General features: G+C 44.6%; 2 protein-coding genes across 5 annotated transcripts in view; one reads left to right on the forward strand and one right to left on the reverse strand.

Moving 5' to 3' along the window:
- Window positions 1-8554, reverse strand: part of NT5M (5',3'-nucleotidase, mitochondrial) — a 26486-nt gene extending 17932 nt beyond the window's left edge. The window contains exons 1-3 of one of the 3 annotated variants that reach the window (XM_069984260.1): window positions 8205-8554; window positions 2125-2608; window positions 402-502 (exon numbers count right to left, since the gene is read on the reverse strand). In XM_069984260.1, coding sequence (XP_069840361.1) covers window positions 402-502; window positions 2125-2382 — 359 coding nt within the window. In that variant the 5' untranslated portion in view covers window positions 2383-2608; window positions 8205-8554. Of the gene's footprint in view, window positions 1-401; window positions 503-2124; window positions 2946-4194; window positions 4287-8204 lie in introns of those variants that run through there. The other 2 variants (XM_069984262.1, XM_069984261.1) reach the window with 2 other exon arrangements.
- Window positions 8297-18908, forward strand: COPS3 (COP9 signalosome subunit 3). Of its 2 annotated transcripts, none has more exons than XM_069984258.1 (12): window positions 8297-8473; window positions 11174-11303; window positions 11812-11924; window positions 12007-12056; window positions 13058-13150; window positions 14459-14638; window positions 14738-14878; window positions 14967-15140; window positions 16353-16439; window positions 17029-17142; window positions 17627-17707; window positions 18578-18908. In XM_069984258.1, the coding sequence occupies exons 1-12, from the start codon at window positions 8419-8421 to the stop codon at window positions 18629-18631; spliced, it is 1272 nt and encodes a 423-aa protein (XP_069840359.1). In that variant the 5' UTR covers window positions 8297-8418; the 3' UTR covers window positions 18632-18908. The 2 variants fall into 2 exon arrangements, with proteins under 2 accessions (XP_069840359.1, XP_069840360.1); XM_069984259.1 differs by lacking the exon at window positions 8297-8473 and adding an exon at window positions 8755-8778.
- The last annotated feature ends 2857 nt before the right edge of the window (window positions 18909-21765 follow it).

Raw genomic sequence — 21765 nt, forward strand, 5'->3', positions numbered from 1 at the left:
TAGGTGAGCGTTGTGCCATGATGAATGAATGAAGCCCCCATGATGAATGGGGGCTCCGCGCTCTGACCCTCCATCATCAGGTACTTATCACCTATACTGGACTATTAGAGATGAGCGAACCTGGAGCATACTTGAGTCGATCCGAACCAGAACATTCAGCATTTGATTAGCGGTGGCTGCTGAAGTTGGATAAAGCCCTAAGGCTATGTGGAAATCATGGATATAGTCATTGGCTGTATCCATGTTTTCCAGACAACCTTAGAGCTTTATCCAACTTCAGCAGCCCCAGCTAATCAAATGCCGATCGTTCGGGTTCGGATCGACTCAAACCCGAACCCGGTTCGCTCATCTCTATTGACTATGCATCGCCGATAAAGTATAACCTTGGGATATACACTTACTTTGGTAAACTTGACATTTCCTTTAAGGCTTCCACAGCACCATCAATGGGATCCAGATCCAAAAAGAAATTCTTTGCCTCCCAGATGCTAATAGCTTTCTCCTGCAGAAAATCAAATAGACTAAAGTCTGTATAAGTCACAATGAAGCATTACCCCCTGAATACAAATCCTAGTGATATCACCCCCTCTAAAGGGGTAGTTCAAAAAAAAAAAATAATAATCTTTCAAATCAACTGGTGCCAGAAAGTGCCAGAGATTTGTAATGTACTTCTATAAAAAAAAAAAAAATCTCCAGTCTTCCAGTACTTATCAGCTGCTGTATGTCCTGCAGGAAGTGGTGTATTCTTTCCAGTCTAACACAGTGCTCTCTGCTGCCACCTCTGTCCATGTAAGGAACTGTCCAGAGCAGGAGAGGTTTTCTATGGGGATTTGCTGCTGCTCTGGACGGTTCCTGACATGGACAGAGGTGGCAGCAGAGAGCAGTGTGTCAGACTGGAAATAATACACCACTTCCTGCAGGACATACAGCAGCTGATAAGCACTGGAAGACTTTAGATTTTTAATAGAAGTAAATTACAAATCTCTGGCACTTTCTGGCAACAGTTAATTTGAAATAAATTTTTTGGGGGTAAACTTCCCTTTTAACGGACACTCATACCAGTGTCTGATCAGTGAAGCTCCAACCACTGATCATCATCATGCCCCATGTCCCCCATTGAACAGAGCTGCAGTCTCTCTGCAGTAGGGACATAGGGGGAGATTTATCAAACATGGTGTAAAGTGAAACTGGCTCAGTTGCCCCTAGCAACCAATCAGATTCCACCTTTCATTTTCCAAAGAGTCTGTGAGGAATGAAAGCTGGACTCTGATTGGTTGCTAGGGGCAACTGAGCCAGTTTCACTTTACACCATGTTTGATAAATCTCCCCCCCCCCCCCATAGACCTTTGTTCCTGTGATCTGTGGGGGTGTCAGTGGTTAAGTCATTCGTTATCCTGTAGCTGGGGAATGAATGTCCCTTTAAGGCAAGGATAGGGAAACTTCGCTGTTATAAAACTACAATTCCCATCATGCCTGGACAGCCAAAGCTAAAGCTTTCCCATCCCTGCTTTAATGCTGCGTTTACACGGAGCGATAATTTGCCCAATCGATCGTTTACCGATTTTGAAGCAACGATTTGGTTTTTATAACAATCAGTGTTTAGACGAATAAATCGTTAGGAAATTCGTAAGAAAAATCGTTATTGCAATCATTTTTAAGACTGCTTAAAGGGGTTGTCCAGCGCTACAAAAACATGGTCACTTTTCCCCCCTCTCTTGTCTCCAGTTCAGGTGCAGTTTGCAATTAAGCTCCATTTACTTTAATGGAACTAAGTTTCAAAACCCCACCCAAACTGGAGACAACAGTAGGGGGAAAGTGGCCATGCTTTATAGCGCTGGATAACCCCTTTAAGCCCATCTTTCACATATGGTGAATCTTTGAAAGACTGTTTACACAAAGCGATCTGCAAAATTTTAGCGAACGACGAACGATGATTTGAGAACATGTTGAAAGATCAAAATGAACGATTTCTCGATCGTTGCTTAATCGTTTGCTGTGTTTACATGGAACGATTATCGCTCAAATGCAATCGTTATTGCGAAAATTCAAACGATAGTCGCTCCGTGTAAACGCAGCATAAATGATAGTTACAGAAGATCATACCATATTGTACCAATAACTTACGCTCAGTCCTGGCTTTAATTTTTCGTACTGCTCCGATACCCAGAATCCTCTGCGGTCCTCCAGATCAATGTAAGGCTCTTTGGGGTACTGAGCTCTGTACTTCTTCAAGAAGCCTCCCTCAAAGTCGGCCAACACTCCATCCATGTCAACCAGCACTCTGAGGCGCCTGGTAGAACGTGCGGGGGAAGAAGACGGCCGGCAATTCTGGAGCCCAGCGGTGAGAGCGCTGCCCCCGCGGAGCAGTCTAGGAATGGACATGGCGCTGGATGAACTAGCGGTGTATCATATGGAGTTTGCCGACACGTTGCTTGTAATCATACAGCATCAGATCCACGCCTGTGTAACCTGGAGGGAGATGTGGGCATGCTCTCCGGGGACCCCTTTACATCACACAGGTGCAATATGACCCCAGCCGGGGTTACCGCTCAGGGGAGAAGATCTTCCTGGTGCAGAGTCCTGTTCATTCAGCAGCAGCAGCCGGGGTCTGTAGAGAGATCATTGTATGACACTGATAGTCCAGGGCATTGTGAATGCTACACTGCAGGGTGTGAGCTAGTGACAGGAGGACAGCAGTGCTGCATGGAGGGTAGGCACAGGGAGGAGGCGGCGGCGGCATCTGGACCGGCAGCAACAACTGCACTAATGTCCTGCAGATACCTCAATAGTTATGTAAGCGGCCCCTCCGTCCTGCATACACAGGGGGGCTCCCGATCACTGCCTGCACTGGTCCCTCCGTCCTCCATGCACAGGGGGGATCTGCAGCCACAGCCTCCTATCACCCTGCCTGTTCCTGTACACTGCTGCCTTGTAAGGACAGGCTGACTGCTCTACTTAAAGGGACAGGCGCCCGCTGTTTGTGTTTCTGTTCTGCATAGCAACTCTCCAGGGGAGGGACAGGGTGAAGTGTTAACTCCTACAAGTCTGAGCTGGAGAGGGGGAAGGTCACAGGAGAAGAGAAGGAGATAGATAGATAGATAGATAGATAGATAGATAGATAGATAGATAGGAGATAGATAGATAGATAGATAGATAGATAGATAGATAGGAGATAGATAGATAGATAGGAGATAGGGGATAGATAGATAGATAGATAGATAGATAGATAGATAGATAGATAGATAGATAGATAGGAGATAGATAGATAGATAGATAGGAGATAGATAGATAGATAGATAGATAGATAGGGGATAGATAGATAGATAGATAGATAGGAGATAGATAGATAGATAGATAGATAGATAGATAGATAGGGGATAGATAGATAGATAGATAGATAGGAGATAGATAGATAGGAGATAGATAGATAATAGATAGAGATTAAGGATGGTCCGAACCTGCCGAGGTTCCGGTTCGTATGAACCCGAACGCTCGGCATCAGATTCCCGCTGTGTGCCCGCTCCGTGCAGCGGGTGGATACAGCGGGAGGACCGCCTGGAAAACTGGGATACAGCCTATGGCTATGGCTGTATCCCAGTTTTCCAGGCGGTCCTCCCGCTGTATCCACCCTCTCCACAGAGCAGCCAAACAGCGGGAATCATTGCCGAGAGTTCGGGTTCATACGAACCGGAACCTCGGCAGGTTCGGACCATCCTTAATAGAGATGTTTCCCCGAAAATTAGACAATGTCTTATATTATAAAGATACGCTGTGTCTATTTTTACATGAGGAAGAATTCACACTTATTGTTGAACAAAAGAAAAATTACCATTATATACTACTATAGTAGTTAACATCACAACTCCCCTTAGCAGCATGGTGGCGATGTAGGTCTTACTTTCGGGGGATGCCTTATTTTCCCTATTTTAAGCTATCCTATAAATCCTCCAATATGCCTTATTTTCGGGAAAACGGTAGATAGATAGTTGATAGACTGTTGATTTAGCAATATTTCCCACATTCAAAGAATGGCGAGATGTGTAATGTTTATCATAGGTAACATCCGCTGTGAGAGACATAATCTATAAAAAAAATTCAAGAGAATCACATTGTATGTAATAAAAAATAAATTAAATAAAAAAAATCCTGTGCAGGCAGGGGATGTGGGGAACATAATATAGAATGTATACTTACCTGTCACTGTACCACCGCAGTGCTGTCTGACAGCTGCCGGAACTCCTGGCTGTGTGTTTCCTCCTTAGTTGTCCCGGCTGTGTGTTTCCTCCTTAGTTGTCCCGGCTGTGTGTTTCCTCCTTAGTTGTCCCGGCTGTGTGTTTCCTCCTTAGTTGTCCTGTGTGTTTCCTCCTTAGTTGTCCCGGCTGTGTGTTTCCTCCTTAGTTGTCCCGGCTCTGGGTTTCCTCCTTAGTTGTCCCGGCTGTGTGTTTCCTTCTTAGTTGTCCCGGCTGTGTGTTTCCTCCTTAGTTGTTCCTGCTGTGTGTTTCCTCCTTAGTTGTCCCAGCTGTGTGTTTCCTCCTTAGTTGTCCTGTGTGTCTCCTCCTTAGTGGTCCCGGCTGTGTGTTTCCTCCTTAGTTGTCCCAGCTGTGTGTTTCCTCCTTAGTTGTCCCAGCTGTGGGTTTCCTCCTTAGTTGTCCCGGCTGTGTGTTCCCTCCTTAGTTGTCCCGGCTGTGTGTCTCCTCCTTAGTTGTCCCGGCTGTGTGTTCCCTCCTTAGTTGTCCCAGCTGTGTGTCTCCTCCTTAGTTGTCCCGGCTGTGGGTTCCCTCCTTAGTTGTCCCGGCTGTGTGTTCCCTCCTTAGTTGTCCCAGCTGTGTGTTTCCTCCTTAGTTGTCCCGGCTGTGTTTTTCCTCCTTAGTTGTCCCGGCTGTGTGTTTCCTCCTTAGTTGTCCCGGCTGTGTGTTTCCTCCTTAGTTGTCCCGGCTGTGTGTTTCCTCCTTAGTTATCCCGGCTGTGTGTTTCCTCCTTAGTTGTCCCGGCTGTGTGTTTCCTCCTTAGTTGTCCCGGCTGTGTGTTTCCTCCTTAGTTGTCCCGGCTGTGTGTTTCCTCCTTAGTTGTCCCGGCTGTGTGTTTCCTCCTTAGTTGTCCCAGCTGTGGGTTTCCTCCTTAGTTGTCCCGGCTGTGTGTTTCCTCCTTAGTTGTCCCGGCTGTGTGTTTCTCCTCCTTAGTTGTCCCTGTGTTTCCTCCTCAGTTGTCCCGGCTGTGTGTTTCCTCCTTAGTTGTCCCGGCTGTTTGTTTCCTCCTTAGTTGTCCCGGCTGTGTGTTTCCTCCTTAGTTGTCCCGGCTGTGTGTTTCCTCCTTAGTTGTCCTGTGTGTTTCCTCCTTAGTTGTCCCGCCTGTGTGTTTCCTCCTTAGTTGTCCCAGCTGTGGGTTTCCTCCTTAGTTGTCCCGGCTGTGTGTTTCCTCCTTAGTTGTCCTGTGTGTTTCCTCCTTAGTTGTCCCGGCTGTGTGTCTCCTCCTTAGTTGTCCCGGCTGTGTGTTTCCTCCTTAGTTGTCCCGGCTGTGTGTTTCCTCCTTAGTTGTCCCGGCTGTGGGTTTCCTCCTCAGTTGTCCCGGCTGTGGGTTCCCTCCTTAGTTGTCCCGGCTGTGTGTTTCCTCCTTAGTTGTCCCGGCTGTGTGTTTCCTCCTTAGTTGTCCCGGCTGTGGGTGTCCTCCTTAGTTGTCCCGGCTGTGTGTTTTCTCCTTAGTTGTCCTGTGTGTTTCCTCCTTAGTTGTCCCGGCTGTGTGTTTTCTTCTTAGTTGTCCCAGCTGTGTGTTTCCTCCTTAGTTGTCCCGGCTGTGTGTCTCCTCCTTAGTTGTCCAGGCTGTGTGTTTCCTCCTTAGTTGTCCTGGCTGTGTGTTTCCTCCTTAGTTGTCCCAACTGTGGGTTTCCTCCTTAGTTGTCCCGGCTGTGTGTTTCCTCCTTAGTTGTCCCGGCTGTGGGTTTCCTCCTTAGTTGTCCCGGCTGTGTGTTTCCTCCTTAGTTGTCCCGGCTGTGTGTTTCCTCCTTAGTTGTCCCTTCTGTGTGTCTCCTCCCTAGTTGTCCCCTTGGCTGTGTGTCTCCTCCTTAGTTGTCCTGACTGTGTGTTCTTGGGGTTGTACTCATCCTTTTTCTTCCTCCAAACACGGTAAGTGGAGTCGATAATAGAAAGTTGTATTTTGGTCTCATCTGACCACATGACCTTCTCCCATGTCTCCTCTGGATCATCCAGATGGTCATTAGTGGACATGTGCTGGTATAAACCGGGGGACCATGTGTGTCCTGCAGGATTATAATCCATGACGGTGTAGTGTTACTAGGGGTAATCTATGAGACTGTGATCCCAGCTCTCCTCAGATCACCAACCAGGTCCTCATGTGTAGTTCTGGGCTGATTCCTGACCCTTTTCAAAATAATCCTTAGCCCACAAAGTGTGAGGAAATGAAATGGTTAACCATAGAAAGTATGCAGGAGACTGTAGAATTCCTTGGGAGACCTTGAAGGGAGATGACAATGTGTGCAGTATGTTGTTTGTAGAAGTTGTTGAGATACCTTGAAGGGAACAATTAAGACTACGAGCTTTAAAGATACTGCTGGTGTGGAGTCTGGATAATAAGTAACTAGTCTAAATAACAAGTGGCTTAACTAACTTTATCTGCTAATGTACTGGGTAACAGAATATGTCACTGACGCTCATCCAATAAGAATGAATATGTATGTGACCAATAGGAGCTTGGGAGTCACCCATGTCCTTTCTTGGTTGGATGCCGTCCTGTTTCTTTATGTATAAATATGCATTTAGTCCAATAAACTATAAGCTTGTTTCACATAATCCTGAGTCTGCCTCATGTCTCCCAAGCTTGTAAAATACTCTACAAATAATTTGGAGTCATGAGGTGAGTCCTTGCATGGGGCTCCAGACTGAGGAAGATTGACAGTCATCTTGTATTTCTTACACTTTCTAATAATTGCACCAAGCTGCTTGCCTATTGTCCCATAGCCCATCCCAGCCTTGTGCAGGTCTACAATTTTGTCCCTGGTGTCCTTACACAGCTCTTTGATCTTAGCCATGGTGGAGTTTGATTGACTGGGTGTTTGGACAGGTGTTTTTTTTTGTTTTTTTTTTATTAAATAGGTAACGAGTTTAAACAAGTGCAAGTAATAGAGATAATGAGTGCAGAGTAGGAGGAGCTTCTTACAGCTGGTAAAATACTCTACTGATAATTTAGAGCCCAGGCTAATGGTGTGTTTACACAGGCAGATTTATCTGACAGATTTTTGAAGCCAAAGCCAGGAACAGACCATAGACAGGGAAAGGGTCATAAAGGAAATATTGAGATTTCTCCTCTTTTCAATTCCATTTCTGGTTTTGGCTTCCAAAATCTGTCAGATAAATCTGCCTGTGTAAACGCACCATAATGCTAAGTTTACACGGAGCGATAATTGGCCCGATTGCACGATTACCCATTTCGAAGTAACGATTTTTTTCTTTATAACGATCAGCGTTTAGACGGTACGATATATCGTACGGAAAAATCGTTTTGCGATCGCGCACGCTCAGCCCGGCCGCCCGCAGCCCACCCCCCCCCGCTCGCAGCTCGGCACCCCGCTCAACCGCAGCCCCCTGCGCCGCCCCAATCGCCACCCCCGCCTTTCCGATCGCCACCCCCGCCGCTCCGATTGCCCCCCGCTGCCGCCGCTCCGTTTGCCACCCCCCGCTCCAATCGCCACCCCCGCAGCTCCGATGGCCACCCCCGCTGCCGCTCCGATCGCCACCCCCGCCACTCCAATAGCCCCCCCCCTTCGTTTGCCGCGTTTACACATACGCGAAAATTCTCCCGATAATCGTTCCGTGTAAACGTAGCATAAGACAGTGGGTAATAATTGTGCAAATGGTTGTTGCCTTTTCACCAAGCTGCTTGCCTATTGTCTTGTAGCCCATCCCAGCCTTGTGCAGGTCTACAATTTTGTCCCTTAGACAGCTCTTTGGTCTTAGCCATAGCGGAGATGTTGGAGTGTGATTGAGCATGATGTAGAGTGTAGAGCATGATGGGAATTGTAGTTCTGTGACAGTTGGAGAGCCGCATGTAGGGAAACAGTGGTCCAATGAGACATGGGGAAACTACAACTCCCAGCATTCCCTGGAGACCTCCTGTGGCCCCTCCTGAGTAACCATGATCGGACCGCGGTGATATCTATTATCGTGACACTGCTTCTTTAAATTCACACTAACCTGCTTGGTGCCGTTATCGCGATAGTTCGCGCAGTGACGTTGACATGGCTCCGCCCCGTTCACTGACAGCGATCTCGCGATGTCTAGCTTCCCCGCCTGGTGTCGGGAATCTCGCGAGATTTCGGCGCGGTGAGTGAGCTCGGCCTGTGCTCCTGCTCTCTCGGCTCCCGGCACCGGCTCTCCTCCGCGGGGGAGGCGGGAGACATCCCGCACCATGGCGTCCGCTTTGGAGCAGTTCGTTAACAGCGTCAGGCAGCTGTCCTCTCAAGGTGAGGAGGCCGGGAGCGGCGGTAGCGGGCTGGAGGCCGGGTGCAGCCAGGGTGTGCGGGTGAGGGGCTGGGCACATAGAACGGGAGACATGAATGAAGAAAGATGTCAAAACTAGTGCGAAGAAGCAGGTATCTACGGCAGCCAATCAAATCAGCGCTTCAATTTTTGACGTCTATGAGCTGGAAGCTGATTGGTTGCTATGGGCAACTCCAGGGATCTGCGAAGGAGCAGTCGTCTGCGGCAGCCAATGAGATCAGCGTTTTAATTCTTTGACGTTGAGAGAGAAGCTGATTGGTTGCTATGGGTAACTACAGGGCTTACAATGGAGCAGTGCCCTACAAGAGCCAATCAGATCAATGCTTTTACTTTCTGGAAGCTGGTTGCTATGTTTTTTTTTTGGGGGGGGGGGGGGGTCTAATGTTCACCTGTTACTGTTCTTACCAATAAAGCTTGGCTATTCAAATAGGAAGTTTTTAACTTTCTAATATGTCATGTGTTCCGGTTCCTTTCACTACTTCTGCTTGCTGAGATGTGTGGAGGAGGCCTGCGCCTGGTCAGCGGGAGATGGCAGCCGCTCCTCCCACTACCCTTATCACCATCTTATGTTATAGGTGTCTCCCATATACAGATCAGTGTCAGCCAGGTGATATACACTGGTGCCTTGGATTACGAGTATAAATCATTCCGGGACCGCGCTTGTAATCCAAATCCACTCTTACACCAAAGCAAATTTTCCCGTAAGAAATCACTGATATGCAGACAATTGGTTCCAAAAATAATGATTTATTATTCTGAATAACATGTAAAACAGATGAAACAAACATTCAGAAACAGCAGAATATGTGATATTATAAGTTACTGTACAGTAATGGAGAGGATGGGAAACACAAGGGCGGACAGAGACTGCAGGGAGCATGAAGGAATGAGCAGGACAGATGGGGGCACATACATGCAGCGCTCTCTGTCCGGGGAGAGAGGGGTTACAGCTATGGAGAGATTATCTCCACAGTCCTGTCCTCTGATGTAAGCCCCAGCCTGAAGTGGATCTGCTATGATTTGGAAGGTGAGGGAGACTTCCTGGGTCAGAGTACAGTGCTGTAGGCCCCGCTATGCAGACCATGCCACTCCCCCTCCCACCCAGTACAGGGAGCTCTTACACCAAAGCAATGCTCTTATACCAAGGTAGCACTGTATATGATATAGACCTTCCTCCCCTGTATGTTATATATGATATAGACCTTCCTCCTCTGTATGTTATATATGATATATACCTTCCTCCCCCGTATGTTATATATGATATATACCTTCCTCCTATGTATGTTATATATGCTATACTTTCCTGTGTTGTATGTTACATCATATATGATATGTACCTTACCGGGGTCTATTAGGGGAAGGTCCGAGCTGAACATTAGTAGGAAACGTGTTTTGTTACTTAGCAAAAAGGTTGTTGAACTATTTACATACAGAATTGATGCTTATTAGTTGGAAAACTGGCATTTTTTTCTCTCTCACCAGCCCTTTGAAATTAGGTACAAATGGGGTGACTGCCCCAGTAGTATATAGCCCCCCCCCCCCTGCCGAAACCAGAGGTAGAGAGCGGCCTTTTATAACCGCTGCAGCCACAAGAGTGACTGACAGGGAGGGAGCTGATGGCTTTCTCTCTGTCAGTGCTGCTGCTGGAAGGTTACTATGAGCGCTCAAAGTTACTGTGCAGGGTCCACCAGTTGAGGACCCCTGATATATACCTTCCTCCCCTGTATGTTATGTTATATATGATATATACCTTCCTCCCCTGTATGTTACATTATATATGATATATACCTTCCTCCCCTGTATGTTACATTATATATGATATATACCTTCCTCCCCTGTATGTTATGTTATATATGATATATACCTTCCTCCCCTGTATGTTATGTTATATATGATATATACCTTCCTCCCCTGTATGTTATGTTATATATGATATATACCTTCCTCCCCTGTATGTTATGTTATATATGATATATACCTTCCTCCCCTGTATGTTGTTATATATGATATATACCTTCCTCCCCTGTATGTTATGTTATATATGATATATACCTTCCTCCCCTGTATGTTACATTATATATGATATATACCTTCCTCCCCTGTATGTTATATATGATATATACCTTCCTCCCCTGTATGTTATATATGATATATACCTTCCTCCCCTGTATGTTATGTTATATATGATATATACCTTCCTCCCCCGTATGTTACATTATATATGATATATACCTTCCTCCCCTGTATGTTATGTTATATATGATATATACCTTCCTCCCCTGTATGTTGTTATATATGATATATACCTTCCTCCCCTGTATGTTATGTTATATATGATATATACCTTCCTCCCCTGTATGTTACATTATATATGATATATACCTTCCTCCCCTGTATGTTATGTTATATATGATATATACCTTCCTCCCCTGTATGTTATATATGATATATACCTTCCTCCCCTGTATGTTATGTTATATATGATATATACCTTCCTCCCCTGTATGTTATGTTATATATGATATATACCTTCCTCCCCTGTATGTTATGTTATATATGATATATACCTTCCTCCCCTGTATGTTATGTTATATATGATATATACCTTCCTCCCCCGTATGTTACATTATATATGATATATACTTTCCTCCATTGTGTTACAGGACAAATGACTCAGCTGTGTGAGCTGATCAACAAGAGCGGTGAGCTGCTGGCCAAGAACCTCTCCCACCTGGATACAGTGCTGGGGGCTCTGGACATCCAGGAGCATTCCCTGGGGGTCCTCGCTGTCCTGTAAGTATTGATCCACGATCATCACAATCTGTTTTTACTATAATGAGGAGCAAGGAAACCTGGATTACACAGTAACACGATTGGGAGGATGTGATGATTGATCACAGAGGGTCCTGATCATCATCCATTCTGGTCTTCTAGATGTCAGTGTCCTCTCTGATCTCAGGGGTAGTGCATAGTGGTCACCAGTCCCCTTGAACTATATATATATATATAATATATGTGTATGTGTGTGTGTATATATATATATATATATATATATATATATATATATATATATATATATATATATATATATATATATATATATATACACACACATATCTGCTACATCTGTGCACAGGGTGTGCTGCAGTGTGACTACAGTTTGGTGAATGGGCTGGGCTGCAATACTGTACACATAAGTATAAATTTCCATCAGTGTCCGTCCCCTCCTCTTGTGCTATCGATGTCTATGGGCGGTTGATGCCCATATAGTCTCTGAAGTACCAACTCTGTCTTTTTGCAGGTTTGTGAAGTTTTCCATGCCCAGTATTCCTGATTTTGAGACCTTGTTCTCTCAAGTCCAGCTCTTTATCAGCACTTGTAATGGGGAGCACATTAGATATGCCACAGACACCTGTGAGTATGATCCCATATGGGGGAGGATGAGGATCCCGTCCTCTGCAGTGACTGAATCTTTCTCTTTTCTTCCCATTCTCAGTCGCTGGTCTTTGCCATCAGTTAACAAATGCACTTGTGGAGAGAAAACAGGTGAGCGGCGTCTTGTCATTTCTTATCGCACCTTTCTCAGATACTTTACATTTCATTTCCTTGGCTTGTTAAAGACCTCCGCTTGCTGTCAGGGAATGGGCATGTTCTGTGTTTATAGTGGATGCAAATCTGTCCTGACACTGTACCCTAAACAAAACGCAGCAGCTCAAACCTCTTCCTGCCCTGGTAGTTTGCTACAGTGTATCAGTGCAGGTAACAGGGATCAGTCTATCTGATAGAACAGGGGTAAAGAACCTTTGTTTTCCAGCTGTTGCAAAACTACAACTCCCATCATACCTTGACAGCCGAAGCTTTAGTTATCCAATTTGGGCATGATGGTAGTTGTAGTTTTGCAACAGCTGGAGAGCCAAATTTCCCTGCAGTAAACCATTCACCGTCAGTAGTGTTGAGTGGAGTTGCCGAAATGTTCGGGTTCTGCAACATTCTCCAATCCCGAACGCTCGGCATTCGACTCCTGGTGTCTGGAAAAGTTAGATGCTGCCCTAGGGTTTCTGGGAAAACATGCATATGATCTATGGCTGTATCCAAGTTTTCTATGACTCACTAGGGTGACATCTAACTTTTCCAGACGCAGAGCGTTGAGATTTGGAGAACGTTGCTGAAACCGAACAGTTTGGCAACTCTGCTCAGCACAAACTGTGAGGTCTCAATTTCTATGCTACATAAGCACAGTTTCATCCCCAAGAACATAGCCAGCTTTCCTAGATTGTAATGCAATGACAGCAGCTTTTGTTCTGCTACTTGATTGCTCCTGAAAAAAGATTTTACTACTACTGTAACCTCCATCATGCCTTGACTTGATCGATGTTTTCCAACCTGCTGTTGTAAAAGTACAACTCCCATTATGCCATCTGCCTTCAAGGAATTATGGGAGTTGTAGTTTCCCCACAGGTTGGGAGGACGCTACATTATAACTTTATAAAATGTTATGTAAAGCGGCTCCAAACTAGACAAGGTTAATCTCCTATCTTCTCTTACAGCCTTTACGAGGGATCTGCGTTCTCAGACAAGCCATAGACAAGATGCAAATGAATACAAATCAGCTGACCTCAATTCACGCAGATCTCTGCCAGGTAATACATCCTGTCCTGGCTGTAATGCAGATCTGCTTGGTTGTACACCATGCTCATATACAATGCCAGCAAGCAGAGCTGCAGTGTAAAGCACAGGTGTCACATTTGTGGCCCTCCAGCTGCTGCAAAACTACAATTCCCATCCTGCCTGGACAGCCAAAGCAGGTCTCCCTTACCAAATAGAAAGACTTATAGCAAATGTGAGGTTCAATCATCCTTTAGATATTAGTCGTATCACGTAGGTCTTCCTGTGGGAGTCCCCTCCAGAAAAATGGTTGGATTGGTCCACGGGGTATTGGGATAATTATTCACTCTAGTTTCCTCTAGTATATGTGTAGACCTCTACCCCTTCTCTCACAGGGTGTGTCGGAGCGCTTGCCTAAAAAAGAGCGACTCCTACCCTGTCCACCCCTTTGCACTAATTCCCTATTATACCCTACCTGTATGTAAGCCGACGCGGTCCATTTATCTAAATGTAAGCAACTGGGTACAAATTACTTATGGGGTACCTACTTGGCTCCTGCTATTGGCTATTAATAGCCACACTAAACTCAAATAAATTGCCTTGTGCTGTAAACACCTTAAAGAGACTCTGTCAGTAGGTTTATGTCGTCCTATCTCAGGGTAGCATAACCTAGTGACAGAGAAGCTGAACAGAATGATGTATCACTTACATTGTTCTGTGCAGCTGATCCAGAGATCTCCTCCTGTATAACATGGACAATAAGTAGTCCTCTCCATTATGTGCATGTGCTCAGTAGTCCTGGATATCCATGAGAAGCAGAAAACTCTGCCCACCAGCAGCTGATTGGCAGTTATCTATCCATGCTGTGTATAGGCAGTCAGCTGTCAATCAGCAGCTGGAGGGAGGGGGAGGGGTGTGGCAAGAATCCTATTCTCCTGCATATTAGGAGAACGGCTGAACAGAATGATGTAAGTAACACACCGATCTGTTCAGCATTTCTGTCACTAGTTTATGCTGTCATCATTTAAGGCACCATACACCTAGTGACAGATTCCTTTTAAGCTGTCCGCTATTGCCCTTATACAAGAAGTTTAGGAGGAAACTGCACTACATGCGGAGTCGGTCTTGTGCACTGGCACACTACAGACTACAGACTATCATAATGGGTCCCTTAATGGCTGTAGGGCCACAAGTTTGATACCACTGGTGTAAAGCAGAGACCCATCACTAGCCTGAGATCACACAGAACGTGGGTTTCAGACTCCATTAGCCTATGGTGCTGAAGCCTCTGACTATTTTGTCATTCTCTGCCTTGGTTTACCATCTTCCTCTTGTTGCCACAGCTCTGCTTGCTAGCGAAATGTTTTAAGCCGGCACTGGCTTACTTAGATGTAGATATGATGGACATATGTAAGGAGAATGGAGCGTACGACGCCAGACCCTTCCTGTGCTACTATTATTACGGAGGGATGATCTACACTGGGCTGAAGAACTTCGAGAGGGCGCTTTACTTCTATGAGCAGGTAAGAAGAAAACTGATATGTGATTTATGGTGCAATTCCTATAATCCAGCAAATTTATATAGTTTGATTCATTTTGCTGCTTTGTTCCCTTTGTTGCAGGCGATCACAACGCCGGCCATGGCTGTTAGTCACATAATGTTGGAATCCTATAAGAAGTATATCCTAGTCTCTTTAATACTCCTAGGAAAAGTCCAGCAGCTGCCTAAATATACCTCACAGATTGTCGGTAGATTTATTAAGGTGAGCGGCGGTCCAGCACGTGAGGCTCTTTGTGTTATTACATCTGCAGCTGATAACGTGGAGCCGTCTGTTCCTTTTGGTCTTGCAGCCTCTTAGCAATGCCTACCACGAGCTGGCGCAAGTCTACCTGACCAACAACCCGGCCGAGCTGCGAAACCTGGTGAACAAACACAGCGAGACCTTTACCCGAGATAATAACATGGGGCTGGTGAAACAGTGTCTGTCCTCCCTCTACAAAAAGAATATACAGAGGCTTACCAAAGTAAGTGTCGGCCACGGCTTATCACACACGCATAGGGGGGAGGTGGGATCTGGTCATAGGAGCTGCTCAGTCTAATGGATAAAGTTGAGAATTCTTACGTCGTTAGAAGGTTCCTGCAAATATTCAGGTCAAATCTGAGCGGTAGTAAACTCATGATGTTTAGTGCATCTCATAGGTGACTTATTGGATTAGAAAGCTTGATATACTGGCATGGGACAAATACAACTCTGTGCCAGATATCCTAAAATTTACCCAAAAAAAATGAACCTGTGAACACCCACGGTAGATCTCAGGCCTGAATACCATAACCCCTTCAGACATACTTTTGGTTGGGATATAGTGTCAGATCTCAAATCATCTAATATTTGGCCAAAAGCATTTTTTAATATGTTATTACCTATGGAAAGTTAGACAAATTCCTAATGTTCATTAATTATGGGAAATGCACATATACTAGTATTTCCCTTAATTTAGTAGATCATGGAGTCTTCAAATTCTCTCAAAAATCGTGACGTCACGAATCCGTTGTAATTCCTATGGAGTGTCCAGCAGGGGGCGCACTATATATATAGAAGTCAATGGTACTCATTGACTTCTATTTTATTTATATATATATATATATATATATATATATATATATATATATATATATATATATATATATATATATATATAAATAAAATAGAAGTCAATGGTATTCATTGACTTTATATATATATAATATATATATATATATATATATATATATATAAGTCAATGTATACCATTGACTTCTATATATATAGTGCGCCCCCTGCTGGACACTCTATGGATTCAATGGATGTCTATGTATGCACACATATACACTGTGCTACTCCTCCCATCATCTTCTCATGACAAATAGAGATGAGCGATTCTCAAGCACCTGAACTCTTGTCATTTGATTACCAGTGGCTGAAGAGGTTGGATGGAGCCCTAAGACTGCATTGGAAACATGGATACAGCCATAGGCCGTAGACTGTATCCATGTTTTCCAGGACTCCCTAGGGCTTGAGGCAACTTCTTTTTCAGCCACGAGGATGGAGCCAGGTGTGCCTGAGGTTCGCTCATCTTTAATGACTAATCTTCCGGATCAGCCATCAGTTTCCATGATGGAACCCAGATCAGCTCCTTATTGTGTTGTGTTTTGAATACCTTCTCTTCTGTAACCCTGCTGTTCTCCTCTTCTTCCAGACCTTCCTAACGCTTTCATTACAAGACATGGCCAGTCGAGTTCAATTATCCGGTGCTCAAGAGGCTGAAAAATATGTTCTATATATGGTAAGAAGTATGGTGAGAAAGGGTTCGGCACCTAATGCAAAGGTTCTAGTCCTGTGCCGTACTGCAGTCCTATGGCTGATACAACTGCACGCACTGTGGAGATTAAAGGGTTAAAACTGTGGCCATTCTATCTTTCAGCTTTTGTTTCAGGATTACCTGTGTGATTTTTGTGGCACTTTTTGATGCCACTTTTTTTAACCCGAGCGCAGGCCCATATTTAAAAAGGAGCATAAAGGGAAGGCAATGTTCTCCTCGAAATAGACTGCACCACTGGGGTACTTCTGGCCTCCCCCATAGAGAATGAATGGAGTAGATGTGCATATGCTTGTTGGGGGGTGCTCAATTACCCTTCCTGAAAATGTGTGTGTGTGTGTGTATATATATATATATATATATATGATATATATATGCAGGCATATCTTCTCAGTGGGGACCAGGGATTGGCTGCTGCCAGACACCTCTAGTTTTCCATCCACATAATCTAGTTGCCCACTTCTAATATGTATGTGAGTGGCCTGTACTCGTATGAACATTGGCTGCCTCACTGAAGGCGTCTTAGCTTGATATCTTTGTTTTTTTATCTTCTCAGATAGAAGACGGAGAAATCTTTGCAAGTATTAATCAGAAGGATGGCATGGTGTGCTTTCATGATAATCCCGAGAAATACAACAATCCTGCTATGCTTCACAATATTGATCAGGAGGTAAGATGCCGGGTTCAGTAAATGTGTTTTTCTTTTTTTCTTTTTACTTAAAGGTGTACTCCAGCGAAAATCTTTTTCTTTCAAATCACCTTGTTTCAGAAAATGATATAGATTTGTAATTCTTATTTAAAAATCTCCAGTCTTCCAGTACTTATCAGCTTCTGTATGTCTTGCAGGAAGTGTTGTATTCTTTCCAGTCTGACACAGTTCTCTCTGCTGCCACCTCTGTCCATGTCAGGAACTGTCCAGAGCAGGAGAGGTTTTCTATAGGGATTTGCTGCTGCTCTGGTCAGTTCCTGACATGGACAGAGGTGGCAGCAGAGAGCACTGTAAAAATCTATATAACTTTCTGAAACCAGTTGATTTAAAATAAAAGATTCTTGCCGGAGTGCTCCTTTAACAACGACTCTTAGGATTGCGCCTAGTACTTGTTTGCTATGTTTTATATGACGTTTCTGATAACTCTTCTGTTTGCGCTCACCAGATGCTGCGCTGTATAGACCTTGACGATCGATTAAAAGCAATGGATCAAGAAATCACGGTGAACCCACAGTTTGTTCAGAAGGTAATAACGTATATCAGTGGTGGGAAAGCTGTGAGCGTCCAGCTGTGAAGAAACTACAACTCTCAGCACGGCTTGACATATTGACATTTATCCATCAATGTTACGCCACAGAAAAAGGGACAAATTCTCCCCTTTTCCATGGCGTGCACCAGCTGTATCTCCTGCTCGCCTGATGTATCATGATTTACACCCGCTCTCAGAGGTAACTCGGGGCACAAATCTACACCTGCCCCAAGTAGCTATAGACTTGTTGCGGGAGGCGCAGAGCTGGCCAGATGTGCATCTTAGTAAATCAGTCCAGGAAACTTGGAGGGGGTTAGTTATTAATGTCCCCATTGTGTAGTGGTAACTTAAGGGGGTTTTTCACCCTAAAAAATTTCTTCCAAATCAAGTGATGCCAGAGATTTGTAATTTACTTCTATTTAAACATCTCAAGTCTTGCAGTACTTATCAGCTGCTGCATGTCCTGCAGGAAGTGTCTGAAACTGCCCAGAGCAGTATTAAATCCCAATATAAAACCTCTCCTTCTCTCCAGACTGGAAAGAATACACAACTTCCTGCAGGACAAAAAGCAGCTGATAAGTACTCGAAGACTTGAGATTTTTTTTTCAATAGAAGTAAATTACAAATCTTTGGCACTTTCTGGCACCAGTTGATGAACAGATCACATGTGTCAAACTGGCTAATGCTTTGGCTGTCCAGACATGATGGGAATCATAGTTTTTCAACAGCGGGAGGGACACCCATGATCTAGTTACTGACGACTCCGCGGTTCTGTAAGTAAACTTTGAGGGTTGTCATAACTCTGCACCGTATATTCTTATGACATATATCAGAACTGTGCCTGACCCGACCTCTTGTGAATTGCAGAGCATGGGCTCTCAAGACGACGACTCAGGAAACAAGCCATCGAGCTATTCTTGAAGGGGACGACCCCGGCATCTCACTACTCCAGAATGTGGATCGTCAAGCAATGCAAAACTTTTTTTTTTCTTTCTTTCTTGAGTTAAACGAAAAAAATGTCTTCGATAACAAACTGGGAGAAATGCCACCACCTCTATGCCTGGACATTTAACTAAAAAAAAAAAATGGAAAACCAATATTTATGAAAAAAACCACAAATTCTCTCGGTCCTGTATGCGTTCAGTTATACTCTGAGGAACGGAAATGACCTATACGAATAAAGTCTGTTGTGAATTTGTCTCTGGACCTTTTTATTGCTGACCTGTGAGACTTGGTAAATGGTTAAAGGGATTTTACACAAGTCCTGTACACATACTGTGCCTGTATTCTGCTTATGTGCACAATGGTGAGACTGTGCCCAGGAGGAGGATTTTGGTTACGTGGTGTCACTGCATTATAATCTTGGGGTTCTCTAGCTGTTGCAAACCTACTACTCCCATCATGCTCTAGACCACGGTTCCCCAACCGGCACATGCCATAATGCTGTAGACCTGACTAGGTCTCATCTTGTGGCTATCAGGCTGTTACAAAATTACAACTCCCATCATGACCAGTGTTCTCCAACCTGTAGCTCTTTAATTGTTGGAAAATGATAACTCCCATCATGCCCTGCCAGCCCTCAGTCATTACCATTATGTAGTCTGTACAGTAGAACAGCTGCAGGTCTGTTACAATATCCTCCCTTCAGGCTGCTGTAAAGCCACCGAGCTGCATAGAAGAGAATAGAGAACTGTTTTGTCCAATTTGCCGGCCTGCAGGGTATGATGGGTAAATCCTGCTGGGACCACTTCTGACTGGTTTTAAAGATTACAGGATAACTGGTTTCAGACTGAGAGCAATGGCTGCAGATGGTGTCATGGTATAACCATATGTGCACCACATACGTGGATGTTGAGGAGAACAAATGTGCTGATTCAGTAAAGTAATTTACACATACAGGGGGAGATTTATCATACATGGTGTAAAGTGAGACTGGCTCAGTTGCCCCTAGCAACCAATCAGATTCCACCTTTCATTTTCCAAAGAGTCTGTGAGAAATAAAAGGTGGAATCTGATTGGTTGCTAGGGGCGACTGAGACAGTTTCACTTTACACCATGTTTGATAGATTCCAATAGAAGGTCACAGGATCAGGTGGTCGGCAATCCAGACAGATATCAACATCTTAATCACAGTGTTGTAAGTGGTTCTCCGCTGTCACACAGAGGCCATGTATAAGCTTGAATGAAGAGGAATTTTCAGCAGCACTCACCAGAAATTACACCTTGACACACACATGTAAGCACAAATACACATAGCAGGAATACTGAGAACGCTCACTCCCGGCCCATGGTCTCTGCACCTTCCGGCACTTTCTAGTGGTGGGCCAGGATTGGGTGTTCTCTATATTCCTGGTATGTGTATTTGTGTCCAATAAAGGTGAGTGCCGCTGCAGATTCTGCTTCCTTTAAGCTAACTTACATATATTGTACCCTGTACTGCTTTTCTCCCCCATGGATTTAAAGTAGCAGTCCAGGTTTCCTCCCCCAAGCTGCGGACTGGCACATATACTATCATGGATGATCGGTGTCCTGCTACACCACTTGGATCCTGCTGGCAGTGACGTCACAGCTCTTCTGGGCCGCCTTCTTTCTACAGGTCTATGGAAGGCCAGAAGTCAGGGTTTCTAAGGGTCCATTTACACAGAAAGATTATCTGACATTATCTGCCAAAGATTTAAAGCCAAAGCCAGAAACAGACCTAAAGGAAAGACTGAGATTGCTCCTCTTTAAAATCCATTTCTGGCCTTGGCTTCAAATCTTTGGCAGATAATCTTTCTATATAAATTGACCCTTATGCTGCGTTTACACAGATTTATCTGACAGATTTTTGAAGCCAAAGCCAGGAATGGATTTGAAAAGAGGAGAAATCTCAGTCTTTCCTTTATGACCTGTTCTCTGTGTATAGTCTGTTCCTGGCTTTGGCTTCAAAGATTTGTCAGATAAATCTCTTTGTGTAAACATACCATTAGGCATCTCTATGAGAGCGCTATCATAGAGATGTATTGGAAACCCTGATGGTCCTTTTAGGCGGAACAATTATCGTTCAAATTTGCACGATAACTATCGCATTTGAGCGATAATCGGTTCGTGTAAACACTGCGAACGATCAAGCGACGAGCGAGAAATCGTTCCTTTAGATCTTTCAATATGTTCTCAAATTGTCGTTGATCGTTTGCCCATCGCCCATCGTTCCGTGTAAACAGTCTTTTGAAGATTTGACCTATGTGTGAGATAGGCTTAAGCGATCGCAAAACGATTTCTCCGTACGATGTATCGTTCCGTCTAAACGCTGATCGTTATAAAAAAAACACATTATTCATTCAAAATCGTTAATCGGACAAATTATCGCTCCGTCTAAAAGGACCATGACTTCCAGCCTCCTGAGCTGCAGCTGAAGTGATCACGTGGGGTCCTAGCGGCCCCGGAACGAAGCCACGCTGTGGAACACTGATTACCATTGGTAAGTATATGTGCCAGCCTGCAGTTCAGTTTCCTCTGTACTGTGACCCTACTGTCGCCATACAACACTCCCACAATCCCCCTTGCTTACAGGCTCCATGGAGACCATCTGCCAGTACTACCAGGAGATTGCACTTGAACTGAATAGGCTCGGCCCTCCTGAGTGGGTTGTAACTTAGGGTACGTTCACACTTACCGGATCCGCAGCGTATTTTCCGCTGCAGATCCTGTAGGTGTGAACGCACCCTAAGGGTGCCTTCACACGTACCGTATCGCTGCGTGTTTGGTGCGATTTTTACATGCAAGTTTTGATTTTCACATGATTTTCATGTGAAAATCAAAACTCGCATGTAAAAATCGCACCAAAAACGCAGCGATATACGGTACGTGTGAAGCTACCCTAAGGGTGCGTTTACACAAAGAGACTTATCTGCCAGATTTTTTAAGCCAAAGCCAGGAACAGACTTTAAACAGAGATCAGGTCATAAAGGAAAGACTGAGATTTCTCCTCTTTCCCACATCTATTCCTGGCTTTGGCTTCAAAAATCTGTCAGATAAATCTCGCTATGTAAACGCATCCTAACGGCAACAGGTTA

The sequence above is a fragment of the Dendropsophus ebraccatus genome, chromosome 9 (assembly GCF_027789765.1).
Source record: "Dendropsophus ebraccatus isolate aDenEbr1 chromosome 9, aDenEbr1.pat, whole genome shotgun sequence".
NCBI lineage: Eukaryota > Metazoa > Chordata > Amphibia > Anura > Hylidae > Dendropsophus > Dendropsophus ebraccatus.

What these genes read in the sequence shown, in the direction of transcription:
- COPS3 (XM_069984258.1), top strand. Translation starts at nt 8,419, where the DNA reads ATGGCGTCCGCTTTGGAGCAGTTCGTTAACAGCGTCAGGCAGCTGTCC. An exon ending in TAGATATGCCACAGACACCT is followed by an intron (nt 11,925 to 12,006) that starts GTGAGTATGATC and finishes TCCCATTCTCAG; the next exon opens with TCGCTGGTCTTTGCCATCAG. An exon ending in CACTTGTGGAGAGAAAACAG is followed by an intron (nt 12,057 to 13,057) that starts GTGAGCGGCGTC and finishes CTTCTCTTACAG; the next exon opens with CCTTTACGAGGGATCTGCGT.